A 16961-nucleotide genomic window follows, 5' to 3' on the forward strand; every position below is an offset into this window, starting at 1 on the left:
AGAAGAAACCCGCAATTCTTTGTATCTGCTTAAAACTATTTGTCATGAAGATCATAAATTCATCAGGAAACACACTGTCTGCTACATGTCTCTACTTCAGCGCCCAGAAGCATTGAAACCCTGATCCCTGTTGAGGGCTTCAGGTGCAACTGGAATATTAAAAGTAATTGCCATTCCTAATTTTAGCCGTTGATATTTACAGAAAACAAATTATCTCTGGTTATTGGCACCTAGGGCTAAACTCTCCTTATTTTGTGTTTTTCAAACAGTTACCAGGTAAGTTGTCTTCTGCTGTTATTTTTTGCTGGTGTAATTGGCGTGCAGCCTCAATAACAATATTATTATAGCATGGGTCTATGTGGGTTTTTTTCCCATATTTTAGGGAGCTTAATTGCTGAGTGAGGTAGATAGATGATCCTTCAGAAGAATCTGGATGAACATTACTCATACACAATAAAATTGCCTCCCCCATCGGTTGCCACATTTTGAGAATAGCATTTTAAATGTTCTTTGTTTTACATTGAAGATACCATTGTAGCAATGAAAACTCAATCTAACTAGAGATAATTCACATGTTCAAAGTACATCCCTAGTCCCTGTTCTCTTATTTTTCTCCACTGAAATTTAATGCTACACCCCCAGGAAAAAGAGAGGCACGTTAATTTTGCGCAGGTAAACTGTACCTATATTTTATGAGTTCCAGTTAAAGGAATACAATCACCCTCATTCTGTAACACGCACGTTTACTGAATAGGTATAATATGGTAATATGGAATTAATTTCCATTTGCTTTCAAATTTTTTTTCTTATTTCACTTAAACTTAGCACGCTAGATCCAGCAAGGACATCTGGAGCATGGCCACTGGGTGGACCACGACCAATACTTTGGGAATTTCATCAACTAATTTGAAACTTCATTCATAAATCAATCTGTACCAGAAAAACAGCACAGAATGAGCTCATCCACAAGGAACTTGGATGTCAACATTTTATTTATTCGCTTAATTTATTAAGGATGCCAATCCAAGTTCACGCCAGTCCTGGCAAGTTTGCATCACTATCTTTGCCATCCATCACATAAAAACACCAGTATTAAATCTCTACCTTGAACCTGGAAAATAGACAGATGAACATCTATAATTCTGGCAAGAATGGTGGGGTGTTTTAAATATAGAATGATACAGATCTTCAGGACCAAAGCTCATCAACTTAAAAGGATGGTCCCTTTATAGCTCGCTCCATGTGAGCATGGGATCTGCACAACCTTCCTTGTGTTCAGAGCGTTGGGGAGGACCCTCCTGTTAAAGGATGACTTGATCAATCACATGGAGAAGGTCTGCGAGCAGAAAGCCATCCAAAACCAAAGAGTCTGTGGCTAAAAGCTTATGCCAGCCAAACCTGGTTTTGGAGAACACCTCTTTTAGGGTAGAGGATGTACCCAAGACCAAAATCCTGATTCCCAAGGATGTGATGGATTTTCTACCACTGCAACTGTCATTTAAAGACCTTCCTCTTTCTAGAAGTTATGCTCTAGTTCTGTCAAACGCTATATGCCTGATGCAGGAACAGCAGGACCATGGCTTGAGCTGCATAGCTCAGGCTACATGACCCCAACGTTACCTCCTGACAAAAGGAATCTTATCAGTTCTGTGCATATACTTCATGCTCCAACCAGTAAATTAGTCCTTGAGCCTTAAAATATCTGTGGCAGAGACCATGTTATTAATACAACTCTGTAAATAAGATCAAAAGTGGAATTTCATGCCAAATTTCCATGTCCAACTACACAAGTAATTCCTCAATCTCCAGTGGAACTGCTCCAGATTTATTTCAGAGAGAGCAGTCCTCAGCCAATAGCCCTAAGCAAACAAGTTCATAATCATGCTCTTTGATATTTCCATTGTTCTCGTTGTCCTCGTTAGAACACCCCAAATCCTACCTCCCTCCTCCCAAGCGTACGCTGTGAAAAGCAGAAACAACAACCCATGAGGATGTCCCCAAATTTAATAGCTTGGCAACCAAAAACCATGATCTTTTAATCTTCAGATTATGCTAACACCAAGAAAACAGAGCGCTCTGGGAGCCAGGAGGTGGCACTGGGCCACAGAGCCCAAGGTCATGTAGCCTCTGGTGGACATCCCAGAGGAGATCATGGTCCCAGCCTGCCCCATAGGACTCCTGCGGCAGAGGAGCAGCTCCATCCGCAGTCTGGGATTGGAACAGGCATTAACAGGTTGTGCCCAGCTCCTGACAAGTCATAGGAGCTGCTCCCTTCTTCAGTGTGAAACAGCTGAAACCAAAATTGTTGACTTGGCAAGCATTTAATACAAATTTCTCTACCATGCCACCTTCCACAGCTAACTTTCACAGTAGCAATATTGTCCACCAAGAGCACAGCGAGGAACTTTTTCTCTCTCTTATATTTAAGTAACCCTTAGCCAGCAAAGAATTGCTGAGACATGAACTCTGATCTGACAAGTTCCTATCTGCCAGAGATGCACAGAGGTTGGTCTGCTGAGAAGGAAACGCAAAATCACCGGCTGTATTGAACCAGTCTTCGAAACTAAAACCATAGCATGAAACACCTGAACTGGTGGTGTGTGTTTGTCTTCTATTATTTCCCCGGATTTTTTCCCACCTTGGCTAAGCCTCCTCATTGGGAACATCTCCTTAACATCAACAAACCCAGCTTCTCGTCACGACTACTAATAGAAATAGAGTCTGTTTTTCTACTGCTTCCAGCGGAGCTGATCTTGCAGGGCACGCAACCTCCTGCCAATATTTTGCCGATCATTTTCACAATACCGAAGAGGTAATGAAGCATCATTTTAATCCAGGGTTGCAATCACTAGATAACCAATGTAATATTTAAGTCTAATACCCACAGCTCCAACAGGCTTGGCATAATAAAATGGAAAAAAGTTGTCATGCCTTTTTTTTTTTTTTTTTTCTCCCCAAAAGGCACCGTCACTTCTCCGCAGGGGTATCTGCTTTCTGCCTGACTCTTAGATGTACACTTTGGGGACAAATCAAACAAAAAAAAAAAATCAAATATCTTTTGATTCGTATCTCAGAGTGCATTCCTTTGCTTTACGGCAAATATGTATTGTTTATCATAAAATAGAGTTTCTAACCATGAGGCAAAAGACAAAAGCAAAAGCAAATAAGGCAGGGACATTTATTACAGTAAAAACTAATTTGATTACTACACAATTTCAACCACTATTTCATATGAAGCGGTCTGAAAGGCAAGAGCCTCGCTCGTCACACAGCAGAACACATATTCTGCCACTAAAATGCACTGAATACAGAGTTTTCTCCTAAAACTTTCCAACACATTTCCAGCTCCTTGGAAAAAATTCTTCAGAAGCAGGTTGGTTGGGTTGGAGGTTGGTTTTTTTTTTTGGTTAAGAAACTATTTAATGGCTTCTTTAGCGGAATTATTATGGTGCCCCCCAAAAAGCATTAAAGAGGAACGGGGTTCAGACAGATACAACTGGTAGATTTCATGACTTGATTTCAAATATACCAAACCATTATCCAGTCCAGGGGCTGAGAGGTATAACCGTACTAATAAAAAGAAGGGGTTGAAGTTGTTTCAAAGGAAAGGTAAATCTTTAAGAAAATTTCTCTGTATGATATGGGCCAGTTTATTAAATTAGGTGAGCGCACAAGAAGTATTAATGCAAATGGTGTCTCAAAGCGTAGCCCAACCACCCACCTGGGGATGCTGGAGGAGCAGGAGGAAGCTGGACCACCCTGCCCTCTCTCCCCCACTGCCCTAAGAGCGTCTCCCGTATTCGAGGCATGTTTTCACTCTGTTCAGAAGTTAAAATACCACAGAGCGATTGCAGTATTTTGTGGGATTTAAGTATGACGCCATCCACAATTTTTCAGACTTACACAAGCTCACATGTTTCCTGGGGAGGGGAAGGAGTTCCAGGGCATCATCTATTTTCTGCTGAACCAGATGCAAAAATATATGTAGCAAAAGTTTTTATGCCATTTATCAAGGATATTTGAAATACTTTGTATACTCTTAATGAAGCTTTTGGTCCAATCCAGGTCTCAAAGGGGTGAAATGATTTGATTTATTGTCTTGTTCACAGCTATTCTGCCTTATATCAACAGATACTTTTTTTTCCTTTTTTTTTTTTTCCTTCCTTATTTCAGAAAGAGTCTAAACTTTGCAGAAGATGGAAGGAACACAACCAACCCAGTAACCTGAAGTGGTTATTTACAGAGAAGAGCAATGGCTGTTCAAGAGTTCCAAAACCTAACAGGTTTGGGAAAAGCTTTTTTCATTTTTTTCCACGAACAGATAATTAAATCACGTTTATTCCTGAAAACAAACCAAACCCCCCAGTTCTTGGTAGGCTGCAGGGTTTCTGCTGGGAAGATACCAAGGATCAACAGCATATTGTATAGCTACAGTGGCTCCTTTTCTCACTTCCATCGGTCTCCTACCCCTTCTGATGTGTCACACTACAACTTAGAATCGTAGAATGGTTAGAGTTGGAAGGGACCTTAAAGATCGTTGGGTTCCAACCCCCCTGCCATGGGCCGGGACACCTTCCACTAGACCAGGTTGCTCAAAGCCCCATCCAGCCTGGTCTTACAGCTAAGTTGCACATAGAGGCTCTGTATACATCCCTTTTGCTAGCGTTAAAAAACCAACTGGTACTGGTATACGTACCGGTGTGTGAAGGTGCAAATGTCTATGTAATGTCGGCAAAGAGGAGGAGTATGAAAACGTGTATTATCATTTTCATTGATATAACTAAATTAAACTTCAGCCAAGTAGACTCCTCTATATGGATCAACACTATTGCTCCTTTATACATTTTAACTCTTGAAGAAGCGTACCTGTGAGATATAACCGGGAGGCACATGAATAGGGGGAATGGATCCATTGGGTGACATCATGGGAACCTCGGCTGGTCCTAATAGAAAGAGAGAAATAAGATATTAGGCTTTTTCAGCTAAAAAAATTGCACAATTGCTCAGAAAAGGCTAAAAATAGCTTTATTTTTGAAGCCTGCAATAACAAAATGAGCAGCTCCACTAATTTCTGGTATATGGAAAATGCTTCATGCCATCATTCTGAGAATAAGATCATTGTTCAATGACTTTACCATATATTCCGTTGAAATAATATTTTCATCATAAAACAGCTAAAACATAGACTTTATATTACCCACTGATCAACTTATACAGCATTAAGCAGTAACACAATATGTTCTTTAGCAGCCCACAATTCCTATATTGAAATCTGGTTAAGTTATTCTTGTCGAAGGAATGGGAGCCGAGAACAAAGCAGAAACTGTGCAGCCTGGAATTAGGCAGCTCCCCCAAGGAAATCATCCAATTGTAGCTTAAAAAAAAATAAAAAAATAAAAAAAATCACATATGTGAAAAACTATCTATCTATTTAAGAATGCACAAAGACCAAATTCATTATCTCAGCTATTCAGACTGACCTTGGAATGTGGTTATACAAGCAAGAAGCTTATGGTTTCCACTCCGAAATCCAGCCCTGAACATGCAAGTTCCATTTGGAGGCAGCGAGTACAAGCATAACAAAGCGAGCGCCATGAAGCATCCGACTTGTGCAAACAGAGCCTCGCGGCTAAAAGCAAGCGGCCAGATAAAATGGAAATAGTTTGCTCAATCGTTCATCGATTCGGCCATTAAAATTGGGACCATCACCCAGAGCAGTCAGTAAAACGATCCCCCCCACGCATCAGACGGCTGTTTGCAATGAGAGTTCACTACTTTCAAAAAGAAAAATTAATTTTATTACTTCCTTATTACTTACTAAAATGTTTACATTAACCTGGTAGTTACCCCATTTGCCACGGGCTAAGGAAATCCTCATGGTCAAACTCTTGAGAAGAGCTCAGAGAGAACTCTGCTCCTGTTATTGCAAACTGAATTTTAGCTTTGACCACCAATACAAAAGATGGCTTCAGAACCTTCTCTGGCAGAGAAGCCATCTCCAAAATATCCCATTCTAGGTAAGGAAGCTAAACACTAAAACACACGAAGGACTTCAGGCCCAGACGGGATGTAACGGCCTTTAGGAATGACCTGAAGTTTAGACAAATCTAATTGAACCCCCAACAACAAAGCGAGCCCCAGCCTGTTGCCTGGTATCAGCAAAACCACTCCACATTAATTATCAAAAAGTCATATTCCCTGTCCAGCTACATTTTTATACTCCTCAGGCTGCGCATCGTAGGACACGCAGGGCTTCCCGACCTCCCAAAATCCAAGTTACAGACAGGAATCCATCCGAGTTATTTATATCTCCTCTGATCTTGGTTCGTTTTCTCCATCCAGTTATTTATAATCTAAACAGCGCATAATGGTTTTTACCAGTCACATCGAGATTTGAAACATGGTAATTTATCGCCAAGCGTATTAAGCACACGGAAACTCCGAAGTTTAAATTAGAAGAAGTCGCTTTAGGTGTGTGGTTCTGCTGCTCTTCATATTTCCCTACACTGAACTATATAGGGAACTCTACCTGTACTACAGCCCCAATAAGAAAAAAAAAAAAAGGTTGTTATTGCTTCTTCTTATTCAGCTCACGTGGGTTCCCCCCCCTCACCTTATTCTTTAGCCCTTTCAACAGTATTTGTGTCCCCAGATAGTAAAAAAATTTTAGTGTGAACGGGAAAAAGCAGCTCAGCATGAGCAGTAAATGCAATTATTGGGGGGGGAAACTGCCTTCTACCTAAATGGCTCTATTTAAACCCATCAAAAATATGAAATGACAATTTCATCTGATTGGTTCAGAAAGAACTTTACAGAAATATTTGAGTAAATGTGTTTTGCCTATCAAAAAATATCTCCGCAAATTTCTTTTGAGGAATATGCTTTTTTATTTCTCTGAATCTACTTTGGCCGATCTGCACTGCCAAGTTTCTCTCCGCAGTAAACCGGAGAGTATATCTATTTGTAACGGCCCATACTGGTACACACACAATGACACAATCCACACGAGACTATCCAGTGTCGTGCAGTTCTTTGGGATGGAACATGCCTGAGATTAGATAAAATGAACAGATAACATCGGTACACAACTCTATACAATGACACATCTCTTATACGACGCCTATAAATACTTAAAGGGTGGGTGTCAGGAGGATGGGGCCGGTCTTTTTTCAGTGGTGCCCAGGGACAGGACAAGAGGAAATGGGCACTAACTTGAACATAAGAAGTTCCATCTAAACATGAGGAGGGACTTCTTCACTTTGAGGGTGGCAGAGCCCTGGAACAGGCTGCCCAGGGAGGTGGTGGAGTCTCCATCTCTGGAGACTTTCAAAACCCGCCTGGACACGTTCCTGTGCAACCTGCTCTAGGTGGACCTGCTTTGGCAGGGGGCTTGGACTAGATGATCTCCAGAGGTCCCTTCCCAACCCCACAGCATTCTGTGATTGTGTGACTCATTCCTTATCAGTGATTTCTCAAACCTGAAAAACTTCAAGGAAAAAAAAGTCATTGTAAAAGCAGAAATCCCGAGTTCACCATTTAAGTAGACAACACATTAGCTGTTACACATAAACGTCGCTTAATAGAATAAAGCTGTAATGTTTAACCTCTACAGCCCCGCACCAAAATGCTATCTACATCTATTCGTATTGGCTCTGACCAGTATTTCTCAAAAGTAGGTATTCTGAGTAGGAAGCAAATTTAAAAATGGAACAGTTTTGGAGTTTCTTCGTACAGACCAGGCAGCCTCTATGCAACAAATGCCTCGTGTCTCTCCTTCTAAACCTTGTGCCAATCGCTCATACGGAGCCGTGATCTACTTGCAGGAAGAAATCAAACTCCCACACCGGTACTGTTGACTGTAACACTTCCATACCAATACTAAAAAAAATAATATTGCGTTTTATCATCAGAAGGTACACGGTGCAAGACGATTCTTGACCTCACGTATGACCCACAAACTGTTAAAGTCATTCGGGTAACAGGCTTTAAAAGAATGACAGCCCAGTGATTTGCAGCTAGATTTTGTTTCCAGCGCTTTGATTTCAGGGCTGGCCAAATGACTTTAGCACACATTATTTCATCTCGCTCATCAACGGTATCAAAACAACTTCAGGCGGGAGCGGGTAAAATACAGACCCCCATCTCCACAGCATGAGGAAGAATTATTAAAGGCTATTCTTGCAGTGAAACCATTCCCCAATTAACACTAAAACATAACCATACCTTTTGGGATTTTTTGTTAGTATTTTTGGTTATGACAAATATTTTTGATGTGTTAAAAAGTCAACATTTAGAGAAGGATGTTCCTCAGTTGCTTGTGTCCACAGGATGGATATAAGTAACGTGTCCTCTAGGAAATTAGAACTTTGCAAGTTTTAATTGAGGCTTGTGGCTCAATACAAAAATTAATTTAGAATAGAGTGAGTTTTTCTCCTTTAAGACGGATGCTGTACACTGAAATGAGCTTGCTTTAATACTTCTCGAAGCTGTTAACAAAGGGAGGCTGTCTCCTGGGCTCCTAACGAACCCGAGCCAGAAGAGCTTTGGCCACCTCTGCCGACAAAGCAAGAGGCCAAATTCCACCCCAAGCTCCGACCCTGTAGATACGGAGCACCTCCATCGGCTCCTGGAAGGCTGCCCCAAACCACTGGGGCTGGCTCCATCCAAACCGCAGGTGCAAGGAAATAATTCCCTCTCCTCTGAAACGAGAGGAAAAGCAGAGGAGCCACCAAGCTGCTGGCACCGAAGTCCATCAGCCAGGCAGGTGACAGTCCACACTTGTCCCTAAGATGCAAGAGTACACAGCTTCCATATTTCTAACACATGTTAATAATTAAGGGACAGTAAAAGAAGCAGCTCAGCCTCATATTGTGGCAGAGCTAATTAACAGCTTGACACCCCAGAACGAGCCTGTCCTCCTCTTCCAAGCCACACGCTCCCTTCTTTTGTGCTGCTCCCTCACTCCTCTGATGGTGTGGAAGCTAATTATTTTAACCATTTTTGATGACCAAAAAGGTTTTGCAAATCTATTGCCTTTTTAAAAACCACCTGCACACGTAGCCTAACAAAAATGACAACGATTCTTTTCCATCTTGTATCATGGTTAATTGTGTGACGCTGCAGATCAAAGCAAGTCCCCTCCTTCCCATCTCCATCTCCCACATCCCCTGCCAGGAGGATGCTTCTGTTCATGAAGCGATTGTTGGTTCTTCTGCCCATTTTATTCCTCCAGGAATCAAGTCACAAACTACTTGAGAAACTTCTGTCCCAAGGTTTTCAAGGTTAATTATAGCCTTGGTTGCAATCCATGACACTTTCAAAATTCTTGTATAAAGCCACTTTTGGAGTAAGTATGCTTTTTTTTTTTTTGTTCCTGAGTGACCTTTTATGCCTGCATTAAAGATCGCTTTAGTTTAATTAGGCTTTTTTCCTTAAATTATAGAAGGCAAAATTCGACATTTCGGTTCCTCCAGCTACAGCAGTACATCTTTCTGATTTCTTCCTTTCCACATTGCATTATAGGGCAAAGAGATCATTTTACTGCGCTATTTTCCCTTCCCTATTGCTATATACAAAACGCATTGCTTTTCTGTCTTTATTACTAAATCGTGTCCACTGTAGAATATTTTTCAAAGCTCCAGCACACGGGCATACGTTTTACTCCATGTTTCTACTGACCGTGTTGCATAGCTTATCCCTAAGAGCAAACCCTACCAGGCTTCATTATAACGCTCCCATTCTGAGAGCAGTTACTGAAAACTCTCTGACTTTCAGGAATTTCTCAGCCCTATTTCTAGCAAACATGTATTGATTTATCATTTCACACCACAGTACCCGCATTAGCAGAGAAACAATATGAAATTTGGTGATTTGGGCACTTTCACTTTGAAATTTAGGAATACCGTACCTTTTATTAACAAGAACTTACTGCACTAGCTAAGTAGAAAATTAAATCCAGCCAGGTAAATGCATTATATTTTATAAAGCTTAACAGTTATAAGTAATCCATGAAAAAAATATTATGCCTCCCTCTGATTCACGACAAAACTGGTATCACATCTTTCACATGGGACGCCTCCCAGGAAATAAATCTATGGAGCAAGAGATGTGACCGAGCGAAAAGGAGAGATAATTAAAGGGCAAATTGGCCTGCTTTGCTAAAACAAATGACCCAGGGCTTGCTGACCTTGGCCGGGACCCAAGGGTTTGCATTTTCACATGGATGAGCAGCTGTTCCGGAACAATTTCCTCAACGAAATAAGCACAAACAGGCTCCCCGTCGCCGTCAGGCACACGTGTCTTCTCCCTGCGCTCGGTTATTCTCAAAGCAGCTCATGGACCAAACAAGGTGATGACAAGGAAAACAAAACCAAAAACCAATCCTGGATTCTTCCATTCATCTCCCTTCCGGAAGAGGTGTGGAGAGTGGTTTTCCCAGCCTTTTGGCCACAGCCAGGACTGCTCGTTAGCACAAGCTAACACAAGTGCCTCAGACCACTTTATAAATACCCTTAAGGTAGGATGTAAAAAAGCTTTCACGTATAAATATCACAGTTTTGAGGTGCGATCTCTCCTAGGCAAGAGCCAATTCAGATGGTAACTCAGCTCCGCAAAAGGCAGAGGAAGAGTCAGCTCCTGGGTGTCCATTTAAGTTACTTGGACACAGGGTCTTAAATTTGCTGCTCATCAAGATCCGAATACTTTGTCCTTAGATAAGAACAAGCTTGTAGATTAAAGCAACTCCACATTACAGAGAAAAAAAGGAGCATCTTTTATACTATTAAGTGCTTGAGGGGGTAAAAGGACAGCTTTAAAAATACCTTTGGAGAGGTCTAAAGTGTCAGAAAAAATCCCATCCATTCTGCCTTCAACATGCCAAAGGTGGGGGTCATGAAAGGTGCAAAAATAACGTTATAAACACAGCTCATCAAGGCACAGGGTTAACGAAGGCATCCAGCACCTGGCCATCCCCATGACACCAGCTCATGCCAGAAGACCCAACATAAAGAGAGTTTCATAATGCTTATCCATACATACTTGTCAATTTTTTTTAAGACAACCTTATCTACACGCAAATATGTGAATATTAGGATGCCTACCACACCTCCATTCACGCTGTCTGGCACCTCAACTCCCTATTTGCTATTCACATCACAGTTTAGTAGCATGGAGTAATTCCTTCACTTTATAAGAGCAGTACAAAACCATTACCAAAACCCTCCAGTTGAATAGAAACGGCTCCACGGATCTCAAATTATCTTAGACCCAGCCTCAAACGACCACTTAAATGCAAATGAAGCCTCCAAAAAAGCATCAGCCTGAAGTCTCCTGCACTGCTTCATCATTGAGCGCAGTCACCTCAAGCTGTACATCCAAACACGGGGTTTGAAAGCGGAGAGCGAGGCATTTTTGATGTAGGTAAAATGCATTTCTTAAACTCTTTTGCAATTTCCATGACTGCTTTGTGTGTTTTTTAATACCCTTTCTAAATACTGTCACAAATGATAACAGTCCTTTACCCTCCGCCCCATCCCAGATTACTGAGTTTGCCATAACCATTTAAAAAAAAAATAATTAGGTATACAAAATAAATTGGTTTCTCCGCGTTTCAGTGCGTTATCATTATTAACATGAAAGAGGAATTCCTGTACACTTGTTCCACACTTGGATCTCACGGCCACAGCCCCTGCAATAACATCCAGGCCAGAGTCTGGCTTTGACTGATGTTTTCAACATGTGCAGACAAACTCACTCAACCAAACATCACATCAAAATACTCCAGAAATCTCTGCCAAATGCATCCAGCAGACAGCTCCTGGAGCATTTTCTGGCTTATTTACATGACAGCACCTTTGCTGTTTACACCAGAGACTCTTGGAAAGGGTTTATTTTACCTGTGTTTGCTACTTGACCTGCTACGCGCAGCGGGAGGCTCGAGTACGTTCAATTTGCAGTTAAACAACAGCACGCTCTGCTTTAATGAAAGAACCAAGAGATTCCTGCTCGGCAGCAGGCTCTTTTGCAATGTGTGTCTCCCACATGTTTGGGGCATATTCTAGAAAAAAAAAATAAAAATCCAGTAACCCACAAAAACAGGAAATTAACTAAAATATATCAGTCGTGCCAAACGTGCCCCGTCCCAAAGCTATCGCAGGACGACAAGCTAGGAGCCAGGGGTACTATCGTATCCGAATTTGAAGCGGATTTTTATCCCCGATAGAATTATGAATTAATAAGTTTTCAAATGTTTGGCATTTCGAATATTAAGTGCGTTGTATTTTGAGATACTTAATCCTGAGAGGGTAAAACATTGTCCCACTCTTCACCAGCAAGACCTCACATGCCATCCTGCACCCTGGATTTTGGGTGCGTCACACTTGACTAACTTAATTAGCAGAGGAGAGTCCGGACGGGGTCAATCGGCTGCTGTAACCACCTGGGACATCGTCCCCTTGGGCATCAGCATCTTCTCCTCCTGCTGCAGGGCTGGATGGGGAGTTGGAAGCACCTGGGGACAAGGACCTGGTCCTGCAGCACAGGGCCACCCCACCCCAGGGACAGAGCACTACCAACAGCCATCTCCATCAGCGATGATTAAATTTATGCGTTACAAAAACCTTTGAGAATCTAAAGCTCCCCAAAGCACTCAGAAAAGGTCAGACAAGTGGACTTGTTCAGCCACAGAGAATGGAGATGGATGAGATGGATTCTTCACGTCTCCCGCTATTCTTTTACGTGCCCAGGTGGGTTTTCTTTGTTTCTTTTCTTTTCTTTTTTTTAAATAGGCCCACATTTTATTCTAGAGTTTCAATCTACGTGCAATATTTTGCAGCGGAACATTTTGGGTTTGTTGTTTTGAATAGAAATGGAGCTCTTTGCTGCCCTAATCTGAACAAACAAGCCGGATTCTTTTGCTAAAATAAACCTTTTCTGATGGCTGGCTCATCAGCCGCTACTGCAAAAACACTTGCAAAGAGTATGTTGCAATACTTCAAGCATTGAAAATAAGCATACTCCCATGGCAATTCACCAGATGGGCTACAGATTGTAAATCATAGATGTCTAGACTAAAACACGAGAGACAAACATCTGTCTAAAATCAGTGGACTTGAATGGCAAATACTGTTAAATAAATTAGGACTACGTTGGAAACAAAGAGAACAACCAACTATGTTGAAAACATCTGAAATTAATCCATTAGCGCACAAGCCACTACACAATAACCTGAAAGCAGAGAGACATTAATTTCGTGATGAACATTAGCCCAAGATGACATCCTGACAACCCAAGCAGGAGCACAAAAGCATTTCTATGAGCCGGCACCACGTTACCCCGCAAGGACTCGCGAATCCATCCCCAGAACATCTGGCCGGAGAGGGGTCGTTATTTTCCTCGCTTCACAAGTAAAACTGAGACCGAGAACTGAAATGCCTGATGCAGGGTCACACGGGAAGCTTGTGGGAACGCAACTGGACACAAACCCAGAATAGGGTTTAGGTCATAAAACAATACTTAAGCCTGAATAAATCGTTGGACTGTTAAAGAGCAGTAGGGCAACACAGAAAAATACTCTATTTGAAAAAAAATTAATCCTCCTTATATCTACTAATTTTTTTCCTTTGTATAACCCCTTGTTTTATGATAGAAATATGCTGGAAAGCCCATGGATGAACAAAGGGAACGGCACTATCAAGGGAGATGAGACAGAAGAGATGCTGCACAGAAAACTCCTGTGCAGGAGGGTCTGCGAGAGAAAAGGAGATGGTGGAGCCCAAGTCAGAAATGGCAGAAACTCATCAAGTGACTATTGCCAACCCATGCAAACAACGGGAGAGCTCTGTCAGCATCAGGCTTCGTTTTAGAATCAAAAAAATCTCATGTATCAAGTTTTTACACTGCTAAAGCTTTGACCAGCAAGAGAAGGACCAGCATCCTCCCACCGAGCCTACAGCTCTGCAACTCGGCGTCCCACCAGCCCCAGGTAACCACTACACTAAATTTTAGGGGAAACAGATGCCATCAAATGAGAATTGTTTGGGTTTTGCACTAGTTAACACTATTATCCCTTACCTACGATACAACACCAATCGTCTGACATCAACAGAAGTTATTTATTTGTAGAAAGACAAACAATAAGCCACAAGATCATCCTGAGGATGGAAGTTTAACTACACACGTTATTCTGCCTTTGGAATTTCAAGACAGCTCTTCAACACGATCTAATGATGTCAGTGCTTTTTGGGGAGCGTGTGTGCACGCGTTGCCTTTCTGGCACATTTATAAAACGGCATTCACTTGCAAAAAGTTTTGTTCTCTGCAACAGGTTTATACAAATGCCAAACAACCTCCATTAAAGGTAGCGGTAATTATACAACAGCAGTTTTCTGCAGCAGCAAAAGAAAATGCTCCCGTTATTCATAATGTAATTATTGCATTCCCATGGCAACACCAGAAGGACCGTACAATCAGCAGCAGACCCAAAACCCAGCCAACAATGAAGTTACGCGGTACGTTCTCTCCCGCCTGCCCCAAAGGAGGCAGCAATTAGGTGATGGCTATTCTTTACCTGTCCACCCACAGCAAGAAACATCATCCAACCAGAGAAAAATAAAGCAAAATTCCAATCCTACCACCCGCCGAGCGCTGACACAGTGCCACCAAGCCATCATCGCAGCGGCTGATGAGTTCTGTTCCTGACGTGTTTGGATCCCGGACTTCAGTGAATCATCTAAAATTCCCTACTTGAATGTGCTCATCAAAAACATAGCAATTAATATCCACCTGCCGCAAACAAGCGCTCTTCATCACGTTGGGGCAGGGAGGGAAGGAGAATCAGCAACACCATTGGTACTCGGGTACGGGCTGGGCTATTTTTTATGGCAGAAATAGTCATTAAAAGTTGTATTTGCTGTTTACCACCAAGAAACAACTCATAGAGCCATGGTGGTAAATTGTCATCTCCCTGGGGTAGAAGCACATTTTTTTATATATCTCTCTATGTACTTTTTAAATATATATAACCATATCACCATATCCATATCACCATATAGACTACACGATATTACTATATAAATATAGCTCAATAGATATATACAAAAAAATCTATATAGATATATAGAGAAGTATAGTCATTAAGTATTAAAAGCAAATCTCAAGATATTTAGTATTTTCTCTCTCTGTTGAGAGTTTTATTACAGTATTGCATTTACACCAGAATAACTTGGAAAAAAACCCCACAAGCTAAAATCCCAAGTGTGACAATCAGTGCAGTGCTTGGAGATGCCCTCGGAGAGCCCAAGGGTTTCCCAGCTGAGGTTTGCTCACACCACAGGGAGAGCCACCTCATCCTTCCTTCACTCCTTCACAGCAGATCATTAAGAACTAAATAATAAGAAGCTGCATCTTAAATAGTGAAGCCTCAACCATAACATCATTCTTCTGGGCTGGCAAGTGTGGCACACAAACTATTTCCCTGAAACAGGGAGCTGCTGGAGCACAGCTCTCTCCTCCCCAGGGGGAACTAGCTCTACCTGAGCCTCTCCCAACTGATGTTGCCCAGTTTCTTGTTCGGCATCTCCAGTGACTGAAGCTCCACAAAGTTCCTGGCCACTGTCTTCCATTGCCCACCTGCGTTGGGAGTGTGTCCAACTTCAATTTCTTTCCCCTAAAATTTTTGCTTGCTAAATCTCCTTCCACAATAGTGGATAGAGGAACATTCCATCATTTTCTTTCCAACAACCTTCTATGAAAGCCCCCACCCATCCCTCTTCGCGTTGTCCTGTCTCCCTTCAGCCTGCCCTTCCATAGACCAAACAAAACCCATTTTTCAAGCTTTTCTCATAGCTCACCCTTACAGCTCCCCGATTCTCTTTGCTGCCGCGCTCAGAACCTCTTGCAGTCAAGGCCAAACCAAAAGGACGGTGCTCAAATCCCACCGCGAAGCCCAGCAGGGCCACCAGAATCCCAGCGAGGCGCGGAAGGTTCCTCCTCACCTCTTCTACTCCAGCAGACTCCTCCTGTAGCTCTCGACTACACAGTGGCTGCCCCAGAGAAGGCACCAACTTGCTTTTTCACAGCCTGCTTTCCTTTATAAACACCAAAGGTGATGGGGAAGGCTGTGACTCACCAGGTTATGTTTGAAGGGCCCCGTCATCCTCCCCTCATTTTCACTTTATTTCTCTTATTTCTCTGCCGAACCACCACAAGGAGCACATTAGTTGAGTTGTGTTTTTAAAACATGCCTCTCTGCTAACGACAGCATTACATCCTTCACAAAATAAACCATAAATCCTCTGTCCCCAGATAAACAATCCTAATCGCATCGCATGACATGGCAAGGGGGAGTTAGACTCTTCCCTTTCCATATAAATTAATTGCTCATAAGAAACAAATATCGCATGATTAACTGAATTCTTCTAATTATTAAAATAACACTTCAAATTTCAAAAGAACAGACCTAGGACAGTTTCTCCATAGCATATCTGAAATATTCTGATTTTTCACATGCAATAAAAGAAGTTTCTTGTCGGCTATAACACGTGTGAAATTAATTTCCTATGCAAAACGTTCATAGTGCAGTTTGACGGAGATTAAAAAACTCCTATTCTTTAGGGGGTAAGCATTTCAACTGGCCATCACTCTCCGGGTATTCATCTCTGAGGAGTTTTTAGGGGAACAACATACATTTTGGTGTAACACAGAGGTTATCAGAAAGTTTTCAAACATATGACTAAGTTCTCCTTTCGGTGTCTCCCAGGTCTTCAGCGTGTCCGTCCCAGGAGAGGAGGAAAAGCCCTGCCTGGTAGGAGAATGGGCTGATGCGGCTGGCTCCGCGCTCAGGAGGCTTCAGGGGTGCAGTAGCCTTGGAAAAATCCCATTCCTGGCACTTTGACAAGGTTCCCAGAGGGATTTACCCGGCAAAACATAGCCCGCTGGGACAACTCAACCCGCAGGGTCAGGAA

At 42.1% G+C, this 16961-nt stretch overlaps 1 protein-coding gene across 1 annotated transcript in view; it reads right to left on the bottom strand.

Moving 5' to 3' along the window:
* The window catches only part of FNDC3B (fibronectin type III domain containing 3B), a 216313-nt gene that overhangs the window by 105182 nt on the left and 94170 nt on the right, over positions 1–16961 (bottom strand). The window contains exon 4 of the mRNA XM_074152911.1: positions 4867–4943. Coding sequence (XP_074009012.1) covers positions 4867–4943 — 77 coding nt within the window. The remainder of the gene's footprint in view (positions 1–4866; positions 4944–16961) is intronic.

This window comes from Numenius arquata, chromosome 9, assembly GCF_964106895.1.
Source record: "Numenius arquata chromosome 9, bNumArq3.hap1.1, whole genome shotgun sequence".
NCBI classification, from domain to species: Eukaryota; Metazoa; Chordata; class Aves; order Charadriiformes; family Scolopacidae; genus Numenius; species Numenius arquata.